Consider the following 23719-nt stretch of genomic DNA (forward strand, 5'->3'; position numbering starts at 1 on the left):
AAAAATGTTTTTTTTTTGCAATAAAATTACTTTGAACCCCCAAACATTATATATTTTTTAAAGCAAATGCCCTACAGATTAAAATGGTGGGTGTTTCAATTTTTTTCTTTCACACAGTATTTGCGCAGCGATTTTTCAAATGCATTTTTTGGGGAAAAAACACACTTATTAAAATTTTAATGCACTAAAACACACTATATTGCCCAAATGTTTGATGAAATAAAAAAGATGATCTTAGGCCGAGTACTTGGATACCAAACATGACATGCTTTAAAATTGCTCACAAACATGCAGTGGCGACAAACTAAATACATTTTTAAAAGCCTTTAAAAGCCTTTACAGGTTACCACTTTAGATTTACAGAGGAGGTCTACTGCTAAAATTACTGCCCTCGATCTGACCTTCACGGTGATACCTCAAATGTATGGTGCAATTGCTGTGTACATTTGACGCCAGACCGACGCTTGCGTTCGCCTTTGCGCGAGAGCAGGGGGGGACAGGGGTGCTTTTTTTTTTTTTTTTCTTTATTATTTTTTTGATTTTTTATCTTATTTTTAAACTGTTCCTTTCATTTTTATTTTTTTAAATCATTTTTATTGTTATCTCAGGGAATGTAAATATCCCCTATGATAGCAATAGGTAGTGACAGGTACTCTTTTTTGAAAAAATTGGGGTCTATTAGACCCTAGATCTCTCCTCTGCCCTCAAAGCATCTGACCACACCAAGATCGGTGTGATAAAATGCTTTCCCAATTTCCCAATGGCGCTGTTTACATCTGGCGAAATCTAAGTCATGAAATGCTCGTAGCTTCCGGTTTCTTTCTTAAGCCATAGAGATGTTTGGAGCCATTCTGGTCTCTGATCAGCTGGCCGAATCACCAGCTGCATTCTCAGGTTCCCTGTTGGGACAGGAGAGCCAGAGAAAAACATGGAAGACGGGGGGGGGCATTCCCTACCACTGCTTGTAAAAGCAGTCTAGATGCTAATTAGCCGCTAGGATTGCTTTTACATGAAAGCCGACTGCTGGCTGAAAAGAATGATACCAAGATGATACCTAAACCTGCAGGCATCATTCTGGTATAACCACTCAAAGTCCAGCAACATACCAGTACGTTGCTGGTCCTTGTTGGGCATATATTGTAAACTTTTTTTTCATGCAGCCTGTGGGCTGAACGAAAAAAAGATATTGATCGGTGGGTATGCCCACCATTAGAATACCTCCCTTCATCCACCCACTTCTAATGATGGTCATACATGCACCGTATATATATGCCGAAGCATGGGGGCATCCTCCCGCAAAAGTTAAGAGCAAATCTCTCCTCCACCCACTGCTGCCCCCACGCTTCGGCATATATGCTGAAGTATGTAACTGTGGTGGTGAAATCACCTCCGACAGTGCTGGAGTCACGGCTTTATGTATCGTGGGAGCAAACGCTGTTGCTGTCAAGATAAATAAATCCGCCCTGCAACTGAATGGCATACCTGCTAAGCAAATGATGGTTAACAAAAAAACAAAGTAACATTACAGTATAACAGTAATACTTAGCATACCTGCAAAGCAAATACAAAAAAAAACATAGTAAAAAATAAAACATTTAACGTAACCTGTGCCTACCTAAAATATATATATGCCGAAGCATGGGGGCATCCTCCCGCAAAAGGCAGGAGCAAATTGCTCCTCCACCCACTGCTGCCCCCACGCTTCGGCATATATGCTGAAGTATGTAACTGTGGTGGTGAAATCACCTCCGACAGCGCTGGAGTCACGGCTTTATGTATCGTGGGAGCAAACGCTGTTGCTGTCAAGATAAATAAATCCGCGCTGCAGCTGAATGGCGTACCTGAAAACAAAAAAGTGGTTAACAATAAAAAAAAAAGTATAAAAAAATTGCATACATATAAAGCAAACATGATAAAAACATAACAATAAAACATTGCAGTATAGAATGCAGAACAATAGAGAGAGAATACAGAGAGAACAATAAAACAACAACTATTTTTTGTTTTTTTATTTTATATTTTTTTGTATTTGTATTATATTTTTTTTTTTACACTTTTTTTAGTAACTTTAACTTTTTTAACTGGTACCAGGTTTGGGTCTCTCAAAATGCGATGGCATCTTGGGAGACCCTGTGAAAATGTGTCCTAGTCTGTGCAGTGCTGTACCCTACGCTAATACTCAACTAGTGTATGGTAGCATTCAAAACATTCACCAATGCATAGACCAGGATTGCCAGGACAGGAGGGACAACAATACCAGGTGTCACGCCTAAATCCGCGCTTGCTGCAGACACGACATCTTTTTTGGGGGGCTCGTTGGGTAGGGGTACTCTGGAGGACATAAGGAAAATGCCTCTCATGCAGCCGGCTTACTGCATTTGGTTGGGGAAGGTGAGGTGGAGCACCGTCTGGAAAAAGAAGGGCTCTGACGATCTCTTCCTGGAATTTAAGGAAGGATCCAGTCCGTCCTGAAGCTCTGTATAGCACATGAGCATTCAGCAAAGCCAATTGAAATAAATAAACAGACACTTTTTTGTACCAGCGTCTGGCCTTACGGGCAACTAGGTACGGCGCCAACAACTGGTCGTTGAGGTCCACCCCTCCCATATTTTGGTTATATTCGTGGACACGGAGGGGTTTCTCCACAACACCAGTCGCCGTAGTAATTTGGGTCATCGTGTCTGCATGAAAGGAGGTAAGAACGAAAACATTTTTATTGTCCCTCCACTTCATAGCGAGCAAATTATTACACTGCAAGCAGGCTCTCTCCCCCAGCCTAAGACGGGAATCTACAAGCTGCTGGGGAAAGCCCCTGCGATTAGGTCGCACGGTGCCACATGCTCCAATCTGTTGATCAAAAAGGTGACTAAAAAGTGGCACGCTTGTGTAATAATTGTCCACGTACAAGTGGTACCCCTTTCCGAATAAGGGTGACACCAAGTCCCACACTATCTTGCCAGCGCTTCCTATGTAGTCAGGGCAGTTTGTCGGCTCTACGTGACTATCTTTGCCCTTGTAAACCATAAATCTACATGTATAGCCTGTGGCCCTGTCACAGAGCTTATACATCTTGACCCCGTATCTGGCACGCTTGCTGGGAAGGTACTGTTTGAATGACAAGCGGCCATAAAATTTAATCAGGGACTCATCAACGCAGACAACTTGATGGGGAGTAAACAAGTCTGCAAAACGCTGGTTGAAGTGGTTTACGAGGGGCCGAATTTTGTAGAGTCGACCGTATCCAGGGTCTCCACGAGGACGACAGAGTTCATTGTCGTTGAAGTGCATGAACCGCAAAATCTGCTCGTATCGTGCCCTGGTCATGGAGGCAGAGAACACGGGCATATGGTGAATTGGGTCAGTGGACCAATATGACCGCAACTCACTCTTTTTAGTTATGCCCATGAGGAGGGAAAGGCCCAGAAAGGTCTTAAATTCAGAAACCGTAATTGGTCTCCAATCTCTGGCAAGGGAGGACTGGGGAATAGTGGCGATGTGTTGACCAGCGTACAAATTGCTTTGGTCCACAATAGATCTATAGAGATGTTCGGTGAAAAACAGCGAATAAAAATCCAGTGGCGTAAAGTCAACTGTTTCCACCTGAATTCCGGGTTGGCCAGTGAAAGGGGGAAGTACGGGTGCTGCAGAAGTGGTGGGTTCCCAATTCGGATTGGCGAATGCAGCAGGAAGGTCACTATGGGCACGACGGGCCTGTGTTCGTCTTCTTGGTGGCAGCCGGACACTACTTGTGCTTGCCACCTCGCCAGCTTGAACTGCACTTATGGGACTCGCCGCGTCACCAAGTGTTACTGCAGTGCTGGATGTACGACTAGGGTGTACTAGGCCGCTGGTGCTTGCCAGTTCACCAGAAGGAATAGCGGCACTAGTACTTCTCTGCTCCATACGAGAGCCCTGCGGTTCTTGCACTTCAAGGACAGAAGAAGTTTGGGGTCTGGTACGCCTGACCTTAGCAGGGACCACAACTTCGTCGTCAGAGCTATCTGTCATGGAGCCGCTGTCCTCTACAGGATCGTATTCTGAGCCTGAATCTGACAGATGAGTGACTTCCTTTTCACTATCTGTCATGCTCAGAAACGTGTAGGCCTCTTCACTAGTGTACCTTCGATTTGCCATTTTGGGCTCTAAATTTAGGGGTACACTGGTGAGACTCACAGGCAAAAAAGCTCCTGACTGTTAGCGACTGATTCAAAACGCTACCAAAAAACTGTTAGCGATCGCAGGGATCAGGCCTGACTCTGCGAACGCTGCAGTTATGTGTGCTTAGTGTTTTGTAAGTGTCAGTGATCGATCGATACTGCACTTGGGTGGGCTGGGCTGGGCCAAGGAGCAAAACGCAGGTGCTAGCAGGTATCTGGGCTGATCCCGCTAACACTGCGTTTATGGGAACCCTAAACTGCTGGGGAGTATAGATCTGATCGGATCAGATATCGATCCGTTCAGATACTATAGCACTAAGGGAAGTGTATGCTGCGTGCGTGGGTTTTAGCGGTACTGGCGCTAACCTGACGCTGCCTGGGGTGACGCAGACCTTATCTGATCCTAAAAACGTAACTTATATCAGCGCCGGGCAATTAGGGGGTTAAACTTTTATAAGGTAATAAACGGCGGGTGCCCTAAAACTATAATAAACTATAATAAACTATAAAAAACAAACTAACTAACCAGCGTCACCCGTAACACTTATACGGTGATCGCTGGTGAAAGGGTTAACTAGGGGGCAATCAGGGGTTTAAAACCTTTAGTAGGTAGTATATGGGGGTCCCTGTCGCTATAAAACACTGACAGTGAACCTATATACTTACCTCCCTAACTAGCGTCACCTGTGTCACTAATACAGCGATCAGAAAAACGATCGCTTAGCGACACTGGCGACGTGGGGGTGATCAAGGGGTTAACTTTTATTGGGGGGGGGTTAGGAGGGTACCCCAGACCTAAAGGGGGCTAACCTAACTGCCCTAACACTTATAACTGTCACAAACTGACACCAATGCAAAAAAGAAAAAAAACTACTATTGGTGTCAGTGTGACAGGGGGTACAGGGGGATGATCGGATGGTGAAAAGTGTGCCTGGCGTGTTCTACTGACAGTGTAGTGTTGGTGCACTTACTTGGATGTCTTCTCTCCTCGGCGCCGGATCAAAAAGACCGGCTCGAGGAGGGATGACATCACTTCCGGTGCCTCTGTTTACATTACAGAGACACAGGAAGGATTTTCATTCGCCGGGAGCGATCGGGAGGGGGTGGCCAACAATGGATGGCCTCCCCCTCACCTCTCATCGCCCGCAAACTCGAGCCGACCGCCTCTGGCACCGGGGGGGGGGTCCGATCGTATGGGTACGTGATTCTGCCTGCCCGTGCCATTCTGCTGATGTATATCAGCGTGAGGCAGTCGGCAAGTGGTTAAAAAAAATAAATAATAAGTGTCCCGTGATGTCCATTCTTCTTCAATCATGGCGCCGACGGACCCTTTATTTTTTTTAACAAATGAATTGTCAAAAACTGTGTATTGTGTTTTTTTTACTTTTTACTTTTTGATACTTTTTTGGTGAATGGGTAGGGGTACGATACCCCATACCCATTCACATAGGGAGGCCAACGAGGAGGCCCCCAGATTCCGATAAGCTCCCCGCCCGCAGACTCCCCAAACCAATGGCCAAGGTTGTGGAGACCCCAAAGCACCCTCCCCATGTGGAGGACAAGCGGCCTTGTATGGTTCAGAAGTAGGGGTTCTTGCTTGTCCACCCCCTTTCCTGGCCTGCCAGGCTGCAGATAAGGGTCTGGTATGGATTTTGGGGGGACCCCACTCCATTTTTTTTATTTTGGTGTGTATTTCCCCTTAAAAATCCATACCAGACCTGTAGGGCCTAGCATAGATTTTGGTGGGAATCCCACACTGTTTTTCTTTTAAACCTTGGTGTGGAGTTCCCCTTAATATCCATACCAGACCCAAGGGGCCTGTTATGGACTGGGGGGGACCCACGCCGTTTTTTTCCTCAATTTATTTATCTATATTCCTGGGATCCGGCATTACATTACATTACAGCCGCGAGCAATTTAAAATGACACCTTTACTTTAAAAATTTAATTTTGCTGCGGCACAGTAAAACACATGAGACAGATGCGCTTCTTTACAGGCAGACTAAGGGGACCCGCCAGGCACGATATTTAAAGGAATATTTCATTTTTATTGTTAAGCATTATTAAAACCACCAACTTTTCATGGCAATAACTTGCATATGAGCCTTTAAAATGAGCACTTTTGATTTTTCACGTTCGAGTCCCATAGACTTTAACGGTGTTCGCATGTTTGCACAATTTTTTTGTCTGTTCGCATGTTCTGGTGCAAACCGAACCGGGGTTTTTTTCGGCTAATCCTTTATCACAAGAGAATCTGGCAGGCTGATTGTACCCAAGTTGATTGATCGATCAACTTGGTACATTCAGCCTGCCCATTAACCCCTTCCCGCCGACCGAACGCACATATGCGTACTCGGCTTTCCTGGGTTATACCGGGATGATGCCCGCAGCTGCAGGCATCATCCCGGTACCGTTGTTTTCAGCGGGCGATCGGCTACCCGAGTATAACAACCGATGCGGCTAAAAGCCGCTCGGTTGTTATACCGGAGGAGCGGGAGGGGACATCTCCCCCCCCCCGCCGCCTCCCGCCGCTGTTACCGGGCCTCCCGTGCGATTGGGAGGCCCGGTGTCCGTTCGGGAATCTCCGGCGGCTGGGGGCGGGCTGGAACGAAGCTGTGAGCGGCTTCGTTCCAGCCTTCTAATTGTAAACGCGGAAGCGACGTCATGACGTCACTTCCCGTTTACTCGGCTGCCAATGGCGCCAAATTTAAAAAAGTATACAGTATTCAGAATCGCCGTTTTCGGCGATCTGAATACTTTGAAGTGTAAAGGAGGGATGGGGGGTCTTTTAGACCCCCCATCCCTCCATAAAGAGTACCTGTCACCACCTATTACTGTCACAAGGGATGTTTACATTGCTTGTGACAGCAATAAAAGTAAAAAAAAAAAAAAAAATTTTAAACACATTTTATAAAAGTACAAAAATAAATAAAATAAATAAATAAATAAATAAAAAATTTTTTTAAAGCGCCCCCGTCCCCGCAAGCTCGCGCAGCGAAGAAAACGCATACGGAAGTCGCGCCCGCATATGTAAACGGTGTTCAAACCACACATGTGAGGTATCGCCGCGATCGTCAGAGCGAGAGCAATAATTCTAGCCCTAGACCTCCTCTGTAGCTCAAACCTGGTAACCGTAAAAAATTTTTAAAGCGTCGCCTATGGAAATTCATAGGTACCGTAGTTCGTTGCCATTCCACGAGTGCGTGCAATTATAAAGGGTGACATGTTTGGTATCCGTTTACTCGGCGTAACATCATCTTTCACATTATACAAAAAAATTGGGGTAACTTTACTGTTTGGATTTTTTAAAATTCATGAAAGTGTCACTTTTCCAAAAATTTGCGTTTAAAACACCACTGCACAAATACCGTGTGATAAAAAATATTGCAACAATCGCCATTTTATTCTCTAGACTCTCTTCTAAAAAAATATATATAATGTTTGGGGGTTCTAAGTAATTTTCTAGCAAAAAATACGGATTTTAACTTGTAAACACCAAATTTCAAAAATAGGCTTAGTCATGAAAGGGTGGTTCAAATCTAAGCTGGTTCCTACTAAGCTGGCCAAGATTTGAACCGTGTATGGCCAGCCTTAAGCTCAAAAGATAACAAATGTTTCACCAATCTAAGTCAACAATCCAAAACACTTGACATAAAGGTCCACAAATAATATACATTTAACACTGTGTACCAGGTTTGCCTATGCTGCCTTTAGTCTTGATAAATCCTTGGCTGTCATGCTAATCCAATGGCTTCTATACTAAGACACTGTCCTCGAACAAGTTTGCCATGTCATTTGCTCTGACTTTACTGGCTGCATGCTTGTTTCAGATTTGCTAATTATTAAATATTATCAATAATAAATGTTAAATAAATAAGTTTCAAAAAAATTACATTCATTAAAATATATACTCTTAATATGGGGCTGAACAACTCTCATACCACCAATATTAAATATTGGAGTCAAAGACAACCAGACAACTAATATTTTAAAAAGCAGACTAATGCCCTGTACACATGATAGGATTTTCCGACAACAAAACCGTGGATTTATTTCCGACGGATGTTGGCTCAAACTTGTCTTGCATACACATGGTCACACAAATGTTGTCGGAAATTCCGAACGTCAAGAACGTGGTGACGTACAACACGTACGACGAGCCGAGAAAAATGAAGTTCAATAACCAGTGTGGCTCTTCTGCTTGATTCAGAGCATGTGTGGAATTTTGTGCGTCGGAATTGTGTACTCACGATCAGAATTACCGACAATGGATTTTGTTGTCGGAAAATTTGAGATCCAGATCTCAAACTTTGTTGGAAATTCCAACGGAAAATGTTCGATGGAGCCTACACACGGTCGGAATTTCCGACAACAAGCTCCCATCGAACATTTGTTGGTGGAAAATCTTATCGTGTGTACAGGGCATAAGACTATAAAGTTCTTTCAGAACAAGTTTTCATTATACTAAAGCAAAAAGAAATGTATTGTACTGTGTCATGGACCCTGGTTCCAATACCATGGTGGTGACATTTTCCATGCTGTTCCTTTTCCCAACTGTAAACTGAAGTCCTTTACAATTGTTACCATCTTGTGTCAGGATGACTCTAAATACTTGCTTCATTGTTCTCTAAAAGCCTGAGAAATGCGCCCAAGAAAGATAACTCTGTGTGCTTCTTTTTTAAAATGTCCACATAATGCAAGAAATTACCTCTAACCACTCAGTGTGAACTATTTTCTTCTTTTGGCAGACTGAAAACCTTAATGGAACAAGGCCACAGCATCCAAAGAGCAGTAAGTTAAATTATTTTTCTCCAGCAGTGTTTTGCCACTTTCCACTCAGCTACAATCACGTCTTTGAAATGAAACTTTCTCCTAGCTGGGGAACATAATTAAGTGTTGACGTCTTTAAAGGGCTTGTAGAACCTAATAAAGTAAAACTGTTCTTTTTTTGGACAAAGTTTCTTGTTTTATGAAGAGGTCCCTGTATATTTGTACTGTTTGTTGTTTGGTTTTACATTATGTTCCACTGCAGTAATTCTATTATGCGCTCCATATACCAGAGAAGAGTTCATAAATTGGTAGAGCACCGCACGTAGGAGCCACAAATGAAAAGAGATCCCCCACCCTGCACAGCCAGGCACACCAAATTCAGGAAGCAGTCCAGCACTTTTTGGGGTGGGGAGTAGGGATATTATGGAATGGCCACTTGACTTCAGAAAACTCTTCAGGGACAGCTCTTTTGTAATACAGCTATACACAGTCTTAGCAAAGTCCAGAGTCCAGCTTAAATCCCTGTGGCTACTGATTCCAGAACCACCTCTTCAGGCGCTGCCAGCCCACCTGGCTGCAGCTGCCACTTTCACTAGCCTGGCTAATTCTCCTCAGTCCTCTCAGACTGACACCATAGTCCTCCAAGACTATGCACTCACCAGCCCACCTGGCTGACTTCTCCTGGAGAACTCCTGGCTGACTCTCTCCCGCTGTCCTCACACTTGCTCCCATGCATCCAGGAAGGATTTCATCCCTGTGTTGTAGAGGGTCCCTCTAGCACCTGAGCCCCAGGCCCGAGGTCACTCTTCCCCCAGACTAGGGGGCACCCTCTAGGGCCACGACAGCCTCCTCATCACTCCTTCTCCATCTTCCACCCAACTGCCCCTGCTGGCATGACCCAAGAGTATTTAAGAGGTACCCCTCCCCCTGCCAGGGGGATTGGCTGGGGTCCTCATCAATACTCCAAAAAGACCCTCCTAGACTCCACCCTCTACTTCTGGAAACTTCTCAGAGGTTTCAGAGAGCAGAGGTGCTGCTTGCTGAGTCATCCAGCCTCCCTGAGTCACTCAGCCCTGACCCAGATTCAACCCAGGCTTGGCTGATAGCCAAGCCAAATTGACCTACACTAACAATTATGTACACTAGCATCTAGCTAGAGGGTACTACACATTTAATTCTAAACTCTAGGTTTTAACAGGTTCGGTCCTCAGAAAAGTTGTATCTATCCTTAAAAAATATTCTATCACCGAACTCCTATACTAATCTATATACACCCCCCAGTGTGGATCAATGTCAAAAACACTCGCCCAGAACAAGATACCCAATATCTAACACTCCAAATCTCCCCACTCCTTAACCCAAAATGGTTCTGATGATGAACTCCAGGCAAACAGTTAGTGTATGTTACCCCAACCTTTTTATATTCCTGATATGTGTATACCATACCATGTCCTTGTGTGCAAAAGTATCCTGTTCTCTTTGTATTTCTGTCTTTGTGTGGTGATCTTGGTGATCCTGCCAGTCCCTCTACTTTCCAACGTCAAACTGACCACACTCGGCATAGAAGCACATCCATCTAAGCATGGTCAATTTCCTGGCTGTGCTGGGAATAGGGATGAGCCGAACACCCCCCGGTTCGGTTCGCACCAGAACCCGCGAACGGACCGAAAGTTCGCACGAACGTTAGAACCCCATTGACGTCTATGGGACTCGAACGTTCGAAATCAAAAGTGCTCATTTTAAAGGCTAATTTGCATGGTATTGTCCTAAAAAGGGTTTGGGGAGCCCGGGTCCTACCCCAGGGGACATGTATCAATGCAAAAAAAACTTTTAAAAACGGCCGTTTTTTCGGGAGCAGTGATTTTAATGATGCTTAAAGTAAAAAAAAAAAAAAAGTGAAATATTCCTTTAAATATCGTACCTGGGGGGTGTCTATAGTATGCCTGTAAAGTGACGCGTGTTTCCCATGTTTAGAACAGTCCCTGCACCAAATGTCATTTTTAAAGGAAAAAATCTCATTTAAAACTGCTTGCGGGTTTAATGTCATGTCGGGTCATGGCAATATGGATGAAAATCAGTGAGACAAACGGCATGGGTACCCCCCAGTCCATTACCAGGCCCTTTGGGTCTTGTATGGATATTAAGGGGAACCCCGCACCCAAATTAAAATAAGGAAAGGTGTGGGGCCACCAGGCCCTATATACTCTGAACAGCAGTATACAGGCGGTGCAAACAAGACAGGGACTGTAGGTTTGTTGTTAAGTAGAATCTGTTTGTAATTTTGAACATTTTTAACGTGTTTAGCTCCAGCCAAAAAATCTTTTCTAAGCTTTTTGGAAAACATAGGGAAGGGTTATCACCCCTGTGACATTTGTTTTGCTGTCTTTCCTCCTCTTCAGAAGATTTCACCTCACTTTTTTGTCCCAATGAAAAATGTTTTTTGAAAATTTGGGTTTTTTTGTGGAACAAGGATTGGAAAGCATCAGTGGAAAGGAGAAATTGTTTTCCCATATTAACTCTTACAGGAGAGAATTTCCCTTCCTAGGGGTAGATTTCATCTCACTTCCTGTTGTCTCCTTCCGTTTGCAAGTAGGAGTCGTTTGTAAGTTAGATGTTTGAAAGTAGGGTCCTGCCCTATATACTCAGCAGAAATTTGGGCCTTAGGTGTTGCTGTGGCCACAACACTGTAAGCCCTCACAGGGCCCTGCTGTGAAATATTAGATCAAGAATTGTAATTACATGCCCCTGTTGAACAGGAGCTGAAAAATTAGGCCTTAGGCACTGGTGCTGGTGCCACAACACTGCAACCCCTCACAGACACTCTAGTTGGAACGCAGGAACGAGCCCTGCTGCAAAGTATTGCTTCAAAAATTGTAATTACACGCCCCTGTTAGACAGGGGCAGAAAAATTGGGCCTTAGGCACTGGTGCTGGTGCCACAACACTGCAACCCCTCACAGACACTCTAGTTGGAACGCGCCCTGCTGCAAAGTATTGCATCAAAAATTGTAATTACACGCCCCTGTTAGACAGGGGCAGAAAAATTGGGCCTTAGGCACTGGTGCTGGTGCCACAACACTGCAACCCCTCACAGACACTCTAGTTGGAATGCAGGAACGAGCCCTGCTGCAAAGTATTACATCAAAAATTGTAATTACACGCCCCTGTTAAACAGGGGCTGAAAAATTGTGCCTTAGGCACTGGTGGTGGCGCCCAGAACCAAAAATGTTCTTACAAGCTATCAGCGTGATGATTGAGGAGGAAGAGGATAATTACTCAGGGATAGTCACTCAGCATCAGCATAGGCAGTCTTTGAAGGGATCTGAGATTTCAAAAAAAATTATTCGGTTACATCAGCATCAGGTGCTTGGTAGCTGGTGGTGATCCAAGACTCATTCATTTTTATGAAGGTCAGCCGATCGACCGAGTCGGTGGACAGACGCACCCTGTGAACGGTTACCACGCCTCTAGCAGCACTGAATGTGCGTTCCGAAAGAACGCTGGATGCAGGACAGGCCAGTAGCTCAATTGCATACTGTGCAAGCTCTGGCCAGTGATCCATCCTCAAGACCCAGTAACCCAGAGGATTTTCGGTGGGAAAGGTGTCCAAGTCTGATCTTGCCCCTAGGTATTCCTGCACCATGTAAAACAGACGCTGGCGATGGTTGCTGGAACCGATCATACCTTGGGGCTGCGGACCAAAAAATTGTCTGAACGCATCGGTCAGACGGCCACCTTCTCCACCGCTCCTTCTTTGACTGACCGAAGCCTCAGCAACACGTTGTCCAGAAACAGGAGTTTGTAACCTCCCAGTCTCTGGGAACGCGTTGCACAGACCTTTCTGCAAGGCCTCCCGAAGATGTTTCATCCTCTGCTCCCTCTGCGATGGCAAGATAAGGTCCGCAACCTTACCCTTGTAACGTGGATCAAGGAGGGTTGCCAGCCAGTATTGGTCCTTCTCCTTGATACCACGAATACGAGGATCCTTACGCAGGCTTTGCAGGATCAGGGAGGCCATGCAGCGTAGGTTTGCTGAGGCATTCGGTCCGGAGTCCTCTGGGTCACTAAGAACGACATGGTCCGCAGCCACCTCCTCCCAGCCACGTACAAGTCCATGTGTTTCTTGGGACTGATTCCTTAAAGACTGCTGCAGATGCTGAGTGCCAGGCTCCACCTCCATACTGACACAATCTTCCTCCTCCTCCTCTTCCTCCTCGTCCTCTTCCTGTGTGATCGGCGGGCACGCAGGAACACTGTCTGGATAAAGGGGGCCTTGAGAGCTAAGGAAGTCCTCCTCTTCCTGCCTCTGTTCTGCCTCAAGTGCCCTGTCCATTATTCCACGCAGCGTGTGCTCCAACAGGTGGACAAGGGGGACAGTGTCACTGATGCATGCACTGTCACTGCTCACCATCCTCGTGGCCTCCTCGAATGGTGACAGGACAGTGCATGCATCCCTGATCATGGCCCACTGGCGTGGGGAAAAAAAAACAAGCTCCCCTGACCCTGTCCTGGTGCCATAGTCACACAGGTACTCATTGATGGCCCTCTGCTGCGTGTGCAGCCGCTGCAGCATGGCCAACGTTGAGTTCCACCTGGTGGGCATGTCACAGATTAGGCGGTTCTTGGGCAGGTTAAACTCCTTTTGGAGGTCCGTCAGCCGAGCACTGGCATTATATGACCGGCGGAAATGCACACAGACTTTCCTGGCCTGCCTCAGGACATCCTGTAAGCCCGGGTACCTGCCCAAGAACCGCTGCACCACCAAGTTAAGGACGTGAGCCAAACAGGGCACATGGGTCATTTGTCCCTGTCGGAGGGCAGAGAGGAGGTTGGTGCCATTGTCGCAAACCACCATTCCTGCCTTAAGTTGGCGTGGCGTCAACCACCTCTGAACCTGCCCCTGCAGAGCTGACAGAACCTCTGCCCCAGTGTGGCTCCTGTCCCCCAAGCACACCAGCTCAAGCACCGCATGGCATCTTTTGGCCTGCGTACTTGCGTAGCCCCTTGAACGCCTACGGAGCACCACTAGTTCCGAGGAAGAGGCCATGGAGGAAGAAGAAGAGGAGGGGGTGGAGGAGAGAGGTGTGTCACAATCAGCATTTTGGAGGCGTGGTGGCGGAACAACCTCCAACACTACTGCACCTTGTCCTGCATCCTTCCCAGCTGCCAGCAGAGTCACCCAATGCGCCGTGAAACTTAGGTAACGTCCCTGTCCATGCCTGCTGGACCATGAGTCAGCGGTAATATGCACCTTACCGCTGACCGCCCTGTCCAGCGAGGCATGGACATTGCCTTCCACATGCCGGTAGAGAGCCGGAATCGCCTTCCGTGAGAAAAAGTGGCGTTTGGGTACCTGCCACTGAGGAACCGCACATTCCACAAACTCACGGAAGGGGGCAGAGTCTACCAACTGAAAAGGCAGCAGTTGAAGTGCTAGCAATTTTGCCAAGCTAGCATTCAACCGCTGGGCATGTGGATGGCTGGGAGCAAACTTCTTTCGGCGGTGCAGCAGCTGGGGCAGGGAAATTTGCCTGGTACAATCTGACGTCGGTGTACCAAAAGCAGATTGCCCACAAGTACTTGGCTGTGACACACCTAATTCTACACCTTCATTCCTCTCACTGCAGGTCTCAGAGAGGACTGAAGGTCTAGTGGGGTTGGAAATCTCAGCTGATGAGGAGCAAGGAGAGATCCTCTTTGTTCTTTGGTGTGGGTCTTTTAGATACGCTTGCCAACGAACTGCATGGCAGGTCAACATATGTCTGGTCAAGCATGTGGTACCCAAGCGGGAGATGTTTTGGCCACGCGAGATACGCTTGAGACATATGTTGCAAATAGCAGCGGTGCGATCTGATGCACTCGTCTCAAAAAAGGCCCACACCAAAGAACTTTTTGAATAACGCGCAGAGACTGCAGCGCCCTGCACATGTGGAGCTTTGGGGTGTGATGCAGTCAATGTGCTGCCCTTAGGCTGGCCCCTGGAGGGCATCCTGCCTCGTTGGTGATGTGCCGCCGCCTCCTCCTCCTCCTCCTCCTCCTCCTCTCTCCTATCAGGCACCCACGTTGAGTCAGTGACCTCATCATCCCCTCCCTCCTCATCACTGGAGCAAACCTGGCAGTATGCTGCAGCAGGGGGAGCATGACTGCCAGATTGCTGTCCTTCTTGGGCACCCCCTCTGTCCGTGCTCATGTTACTGCCTTCATCGAGCTCAGTATCGTCATCAGAGCCTTCCAAACGCTGGGCATCCTCCTGGAGCATGTACCCAACACTGTGGTCAAACAGTTCGAGGGAATCCTCATGAGGACATGGTGAGCTGAGGGAAGAGGCCGCTGCTTTGCCAGACAAAGCACCCTGGGCATGGGTGAGAGAGGATGAGGAGGATGAGGACGGCTTGGTCATCCACTCGACCAAGTCTTCCGCATGTTGCGGCTCAACACGGCCAGCTGCCGAAAAAAAGGCCAAGCGTGTCCCATGGCCACGTGCTGATGAGGATGCACCGTCTCCACGACCAGCACTAGACACAGAGCCTGCTTGCCCTCTCTTATTGGCTTGTGACTGTCTGCCTCTCCTTCTTGGCCTTCCAGACATACTAATGGCCTGTAGCTGCACTAAGCTGGGATAGAACACCTGTAATTTTCTTCAGGTAGCTTTATATACTGTAACCAGACAAGCCTGCCTGTCAGTAGGAAGATAACAGGAACGGATCTAGCTGAACACTGTGAGCAGGACGCACTGTACTAAATGTAAATAGTCTAGCTGCCTGACCGTGGTACTAATAGGATCAAATAGAACACCTGTAATTTTCTTCAGGTAGCTTTATATACTGTAACCAGACAAGCCTGCCTGTCAGTAGGAAGATAACAGGAACGGATCTAGCTGAACACTGTGAGCAGGACGCACTGTACTAAATGTAAATAGTCTAGCTGCCTGACCGTGGTACTAATAGGATCAAATAGAACACCTGTAATTTTCTTCAGGTAGCTTTATATACTGTAACCAGACAAGCCTGCCTGTCAGTAGGAAGATAACAGGAACGGCTCTAGCTGAACACTGTGAGCAGGACGCACTGCACTAAATGTAAATAGCAGGAACGGATCTAGCTGAACACTGTGAGCAGGACGCACTGCACTAAATGTAAATAGCAGGAACGGATCTAGCTGAACACTGTGAGCAGGACGCACTGCACTAAATGTAAATAGCAGGAACGGATCTAGCTGAACACTGTGAGCAGGACGCACTGCACTAAATGTAAATAACAGGAACGGATCTAGCTGAACACTGTGAGCAGGACGCACTGCACTAAATGTAAATAGCAGGAACGGATCTAGCTGAACACTGTGAGCAGGACGCACTGCACTAAATGTAAATAGTCTAGCTGCCTGACCGTGGTACTAATAGGATCAAATAGAACACCTGTAATTTTCTTCAGGTAGCTTTATATACTGTAACCAGACAAGCCTGCCTGTCAGTAGGAAGAAAACAGGAACGGATCTAGCTGAACACTGTGAGCAGGACGCACTGCACTAAATGTAAATAGTCTAGAAGATAACAGGAACGGATCTAGCTGAACACTGTGAGCAGGACGCACTGCACTAAATGTAAATAGCAGGAACGGCTCTAGCTGAACACTGTGAGCAGGACGCACTGCACTAAATGTAAATAGCAGGAACGGATCTAGCTGAACACTGTGAGCAGGACGCACTGCACTAAATGTAAATAGCAGGAACGGATCTAGCTGAACACTGTGAGCAGGACGCACTGCACTAAATGTAAATAGCAGGAACGGATCTAGCTGAACACTGTGAGCAGGATGCACTGCACTAAATGTAAATAGCAGGAACGGCTCTAGCTGAACACTGTGAGCAGGACGCACTGCACTAAATGTAAATAGCAGGAACGGATCTAGCTGAACACTGTGAGCAGGACGCACTGCACTAAATGTAAATAGCAGGAACGGATCTAGCTGAACACTGTGAGCAGGACGCACTGCACTAAATGTAAATAGCAGGAACGGATCTAGCTGAACACTGTGAGCAGGACGCACTGCACTAAATGTAAATAGCAGGAACGGATCTAGCTGAACACTGTGAGCAGGACGCACTGCACTAAATGTAAATAGCAGGAACGGATCTAGCTGAACACTGTGAGCAGGACGCACTGCACTAAATGTAAATAGCAGGAACGGATCTAGCTGAACACTGTGAGCAGGACGCACTGCACTAAATGTAAATTGCAGGAACGGATCTAGCTGAACACTGTGAGCAGGACGCACTGCACTAAATGTAAATAGCAGGAACGGATCTAGCTGAACACTGTGAGCAGGACGCACTGCACTAAATGTAAATAGTAGGAACGGATCTAGCTGAACACTGTGAGCAGGACGCACTGCATTAAATGTAAATAGTCTAGATAGAAGATAACAGGAACGGATCTAGCTAAACTGAATACAGTGTATATATATATATGCAACACCTGGGATGCATATATATACACAATACACTGTAAGTGCAGCTAACTGACTGACTGTTCTGCCTAATCTATGTAACTCAAATCAAATGACACTGTCTCTCTCTCTCTCTATCTCTCAGCACACCGGAACACACACTACACAGGGCCGCCGTGCAGGCGGCCTTATATAGTGTGGGGTGTGTACTAAATCCCCTGAGCCATAATTGGCCAAAGCCACCCTGGCTTTGGCCAATTACAGCTCTCTCTACTGACGGCGCTGTGATTGGCCAAGCATGCGGGTCATAGTGCATGCTTGGCCAATCATCAGCCAGCAATGCACTGCGATGCCGCAGTGAATTATGGGCCGTGACGCGCCACACGAATTTAGAGCGAACGGCCCATAAAGTTCGGAATTCGGCGAACGGGCGAACAGCCGATGTTCGAGTCGAACATGGGTTCGACTCGAACACGAAGCTCATCCCTAGCTGGGAACATAGCCTGCTTGACCTCCAGTGGCCAAGACTTGTGATATGCCCCCCTGCACAGCTTTTCCCTGATAAGATCAGAGTATCACTCTTTTTCTGCCCTCTGCTGACATGCCCCTCTGCAGTCTCCACCACCATCTCTCCAAGCCCCTTATGTCACCACTTATAAAAATAGAAAAAAATGTGTGTGTGGTGTGTATGTATATATATACACACACACACACACACACACACACACACACACACACACACACACACATATATATATATATATATATATATATATATATATACACAAACATTTTACTGTACCTCTCATTTCAATTTTAAACTGAATGGGTTGTTTTTGATGGGTCACATATACTTCAGACACACAGATGAAGTACATAATGTACTGACTTGCCACACAACACAGCTAGGCCAATGGCACAACTACAGTTATAGAATGTAAAAGGGTAAGAGTTGTATTGTATCTTAACCTCCAGTCTGTTAATTGGATAGAGAAAAAGTATTAGTAGACTGATGAGGTCTACCCTCTGCTCATGTTGATATCTCCTCCTATCAGCACGTTTGTCAACATACTTGCATGCAACACGCTTGATTGGTTTCTATACTTGATTTTTATGTGATGAAGGTGTGACTTTTAGGTGTCATTCATAGGCTCTCATGGAATGCTTCTTTTCAATCAGCACTGTTTTGATAAATAAGTAAAATATGTTTTATGTTCTGCACTAGAAAACTGCACCTATAAAATTGTACAGAGCTGACACATCAGTGTGGGTGTTTTTTTTGTTCTCCTGCCCCAAGCAAGCATTGATTAGGGAGACACATCTAAAACTCAACACTGAGAAACTAAAAAATGATCCTCTGGAGTGAGAATGTGTCTGCACTGCAAGGGTTAATTGTTCAGGTCTACTCTAGGAGAACAAAGAACAAAGAGATAAAAAAAAGAAGATTAAAGCCAGCCACAGATGTTCCCGCTGAACCAGCCGAGATTCGAACCATGTATGGGCAGGCTTAATGTATTCAAGTTGATCAATTGATCAACTTGGGTACAACCAACCTGTATGATTTTACATGCGATTATTGCTCATGGCTGTTATAGCAGCTAGCAATAATCGCTGTATTCTCCCGGTGGGGACGGCTTCACCTACCCCCCCCCCCCTGCTGGTAGAACACACTGACTGTGTTGATGGGGAACAGAGCAATTTTATTTCCTGCAACCCATGGTTGCAGGAAAGAAGATCTCTCTATCTATGGCCAGCTTTACTTATACAACCCTTAGCTCCTCTCTACATCGAGACCAGTCCCTCAGTCCTCTTCTGCACTCAAATAATCTAGGGTCCTGACATCATCAAGACCAAAGCAAGTTCCATAGCATTGCATTGGAAGTGATGATGCCGAGAGACAATCCACTGTTGAAACATTGGGGAGTACTGCCTGCCGGGATGTGGAGGATCGGTTAAAGCAAAACTGCTTCTCCTCTCCCCTAGACAACTTTTAACACTTGAAGGGCAGGCACATCCCCACTGCAAGGGATAATTCAAAATGTCCCCTCAGTTGGGCTTTAAATGTTGTATGCCAATACTCATTTTGTTTTATATTTTGCCAATACTTCTTTGTGCTCCTGGTCCATCTCTGTTCCTAGAACATAATATAGCACTCTACATTATGCTAACCTGCCTTTTTATAAATGTTGTCATATACCATGGTTAAGGCTCGGTTCACATATATGGGAGTCAGATACGTTTTGAACCTTATCCAATTTTATGTGAACCAGATCAGCTTTCAATGGAGCCGATTCAAATATATGCGGGCAGGTTGCTGTGCAAATGAAAAAAGGGTGCTTTTCAGTCCCATTCAGTTTCGATTTAAAGTGGTTGTAAAGGGTTTTTTTTTTAATTAAAATAACAAACATGCCCATACTTACCTGCTTTGTGCAATGCGTTTGCACAGAGCAACCCCAATCCTCTTCTTCTGGAGTCCCCCGCCGGTGCTCCAGGCTTCTCCTCTTCATCGAGTGCCGCCACGGAAAGCCGCTTTCCATGGGAGCACCCATGCCGGCTCACTCCCGAGTCCCACTGCTGCGTCCATTAACACACAGACAGCAGGACTCGGCCCAGCCCCCCGCTCCCGTGTCACAGGATTTGATTAACAGCAGTGGGAGCCAATGGCTCTTGCTGCTATTAATCTGACCAATGAGGAGAGAGACAGTGGAGCTGTTGCGCTTGTGCACATAGCTGGATCGGATCAGGCTTATATAAGAAAAAGGGGGAGCTAGGGTGAAGCTGCCGCACAGAAGGTTTTTTACCTTAAAGCATAGAACTTTAAGTGTCAAATTTGCACCTGAATCACACCTGAACCGCTGAATGGAAACAGCACCGGACTCTGAACAGACACTGGCCCTGCATATATGGTGTGTGAACTCAGCCTTAGTGTTAAAAGAGAAGTATGGTTGGTTTATTTTTTCCCTATTCATACTTACCTAGGTGGAAGCAGCATCAGACCGATGCTTCAGCTGTCCCCCGGCGTCTCTGCACTGAGAACCGAGCCACCGAACACCGCTGATGGCTCAGTTCTCACTCCTGCTCGAGAGGAGAGCTGCTAAATGTCAGTCAGCAGCTATCTTGCTCTGCTCCTCCACACTCATTGGGGCGCTGAGCTGTGGAGGGGTGGGGAATGTCTCAGTCTTCCTGAAACTGCCATCAGTCAAGGCAGCTGGCGGATCCAGACTTGAGAAGTCGGGATTACGCTCTGCCCCGACTAATTGCAGTTATGTCAGTGGAGAACGGACTTCAGAGTGCTCTCCGCTAAAAAAGGGTCACAGGAGTGCAAAACGAATTGCACTCCTGTGACCCATAGGAGAAGCCCAGCCTAAAAAGCTCAGGCTGGACTTCTCCTTTAATGAGTAATACTAATGCTGACATGATTCTAAGAGAATATCATTACCAAACACTGGGCCTTAAAATCACTGTGAACATTTTAACAGGGACCTATCAGTAACTTTACAAGTCTACAACAATTATTTTTTAGCATATCGTAAAATGCAACTATATTTTTTCCTTTAAAATAATTCCCTAAGCTCCTGGCAAGAGACTATGCCTAGGCCAAGAAGTGCAATCTGGGAAAATGTATTATGAGTCTGCTGCAGGCAGGAAGAAGCGTTCCCTCGGTCTCCTTTCTCCCAGTTATCATTTAGACACTAATATCCAAACAACTCCCAAGAATAAAATTATATTTTCTTTTTATTGTTTAGTAGTCTGTACCATTGCGTACAAGTCAAGACATTCTACATATATATAGCAGATAATATGCTGCTTCCATTCTAGCATTTCTTTTTCCCTACACATGCACATGACAGAAAAGAAAGAAATAGGGTAAATAAATACATTTTGGGATTATAACCCTGCTCTTTACCCATTTTTTGTGAGTACCAGTTTCAGAACTTTCCCGTATTACCACCTGCAGGAAAAACCTGGCACTGAAACTCAAAAATAAAAATGTAAGGATTCTCTATGAAGTCTTTTCTGATTTTAAAAATTGGACACAGTCCAACAAGCAAATATCCTGCTGTAGCTGATCAAGGAGGCCCAGGTGGAGGACTGCTTTGTGATATTAAATAGAAAGGTGAGAGTCTTTGGTGGAATGTGAATTATCGGCTGTAAGCAAAGACAGAGTAGAGATAAATCAGGTGGTATGTTTCTTGTGTTTTCTAGAGCATGCTTAAAAAAAGATCCCTTTATTGGTTCAGTTCTTATCCCGGAAGGAAACAAATAGAACAAAGAGAGGAATAACTACTCAAACTCATCTTTTATTTTCTGTCATTAAATCCACTGGAGTCCATTTATCTAAACTGTGAAAGCATGAAAGAAAGTATACACATTGAGTCTCATTACATTCCCATGTGTGCTTCATGTAATTCTGTACCATTCATCAAGGCATGATATGGATAATTATGCTGTTTAGAAATGCTCATTTGAGGTTTTACACCCAGGAAAAGAAGTTCAAAATGTATTCTGCACCGCAAACTTATATTCATCACATACATATGAACAACTGTGTTCAGTGTGAAAAAGTGTCATATTATGCTCGGTCTCATGGGTAGTTTATATATACATATATGCCTTTGAAAGAGTAGTGAAGGCCGAATTTGGCTGGGTTCTGTTCGCTAAGGGTTTGGTAAACCTTGTATGAAATTTGGCAAATCCAAACTTAGAGGCAAATCCCATTAAAATCTATGAGAGGGAGGATCTTGCTGTTAAGTTCTGGGCATTTTTACGGTTAATAGATAAACTAATGTCACAAAAAAGCATTGGAAGCTCTGCACAGCCATGGGTATGTGTATCAATGCAAAAACAAAATTAATTGAAAAATAGTGTACAATGGGGAGATGGTCTTTGCATATGGTTTGAAAATACATAGCATTTTTTTTAAAATAACATTTTTGGGGCATGGGAATCCGCAGGAGGGGGCAAGGGGGGTCAAGTGCCCCCCCCTGGAATCACCAAGGTGTTGCAGCAGCCAGCAGGGTCCGCCGTGGCCGCCGCCACGCTGCAGACTTTTTGAGTCCACTGGCTGCTCTCTGTGTCTCTAAGACTCTGGCATCCAGCATCTGACGTCCCCCCCTCACCCTGGCCCTATCATCTAATGCGATGCTCGCCTTGGCCGCTCCACTGCAGTCATTGGCTGCCAGCCTGCTTGTGTTGTGTAGATCCAGCCGGCGCTGCGCCGGCCCCGCTCACTCAAGTGGCCATATCAGTGATACGCTGCCACCTGCCAGTGCTGCTCTGGGCCTAGGGGATCATCATCACAGACAGAAAATACTGAGGCATACACAGTGAAGAACCACAGGTAACAGCAAGACTCAGGATGAGCATTTTTATATATAATAATATATTGCTTTGCTTGGAAAGTGGGACAGCTGAGCTGAGCTATAATTTCAATTTGCTGGAAAGATATGTGTGTACAGTTTAAGAGATGATTCATCTTCACTTATCACTTTGTAAGCATGGGCGTCCGCAAGTTTACTCAGGTGGCTGCGTACCATGCCCAGATAGCCTAGATAATGTACATCTTTTTACATTGCAATACATCTGTTGTGGCCATATATTTATCTTGAAGAAAACAGCCTATACAGTGACAGTATGAAGTTAAAAATATGGCCACAACAGATGTATTGCAATGTAAAAAGATGTACATTCTCTAGGCTATAGGGGCATGGTACACAGCCGCCTGAGTAACTTCCAATACAAAGTGAAGATGAATTATCTCTTATATAACACACATATCTTGCCAGTGGAAAGATTTTAATGAGATTGTCGAAAAGGGGCGGAGCATGGGTGGCCTTAAAATGATGGTTTGGGGTGCCCTAAAGCTGTACATGGTGTTACAAGACAGTATGAATTGTACAAACAGCGTACACTGGCTGTGGAATTTATCCATTTTTTTTACAACTACCTTGGATTCGATACAGCAGCAGCATCCCAATCTCAGGTCAATGCACATACTCACCAGCACACCATGGATCTTCAATGGCAGTACACATTTTTTTTATTGCAGAGAGATCACATCACAAAAGAACATCTTTTGTGATGTGATTTTTCTGCAATGAAAACTTTGGACTGCATTTGAAGATCCATGGTGCGCTGGCGAGTATGTGCATTGATCTGTGATACCCAATGTCCAGCTGGTAGTTGCTACAGCACCCGCTACAGATGGGCTTAGTGATCCAGGAATGTGTGTGATGGGAATATGGACAAGACAGCACCCCAGTCTCATTCATTTCAGATAAAAACATACTTTTTTTGGGCCGCTTTAGCAGCAACACGTGCTTTTTCATCAAAAGGTAATAAACCCACT

The 23719-nt window shown here is 45.7% G+C and overlaps 1 protein-coding gene across 1 annotated transcript in view; it reads left to right on the forward strand.

The window, feature by feature from the left end:
- LOC141147766 (uncharacterized) overlaps positions 1-23719 on the forward strand; it is a 441336-nt gene that overhangs the window by 378909 nt on the left and 38708 nt on the right. Inside the window, exon 9 of the mRNA XM_073634947.1 lies at positions 8906-8948. Coding sequence (XP_073491048.1) covers positions 8906-8948 — 43 coding nt within the window. The remainder of the gene's footprint in view (positions 1-8905; positions 8949-23719) is intronic.

Source organism: Aquarana catesbeiana, linkage group LG06 (genome assembly GCF_042186555.1).
Source record: "Aquarana catesbeiana isolate 2022-GZ linkage group LG06, ASM4218655v1, whole genome shotgun sequence".
NCBI classification, from domain to species: Eukaryota; Metazoa; Chordata; class Amphibia; order Anura; family Ranidae; genus Aquarana; species Aquarana catesbeiana.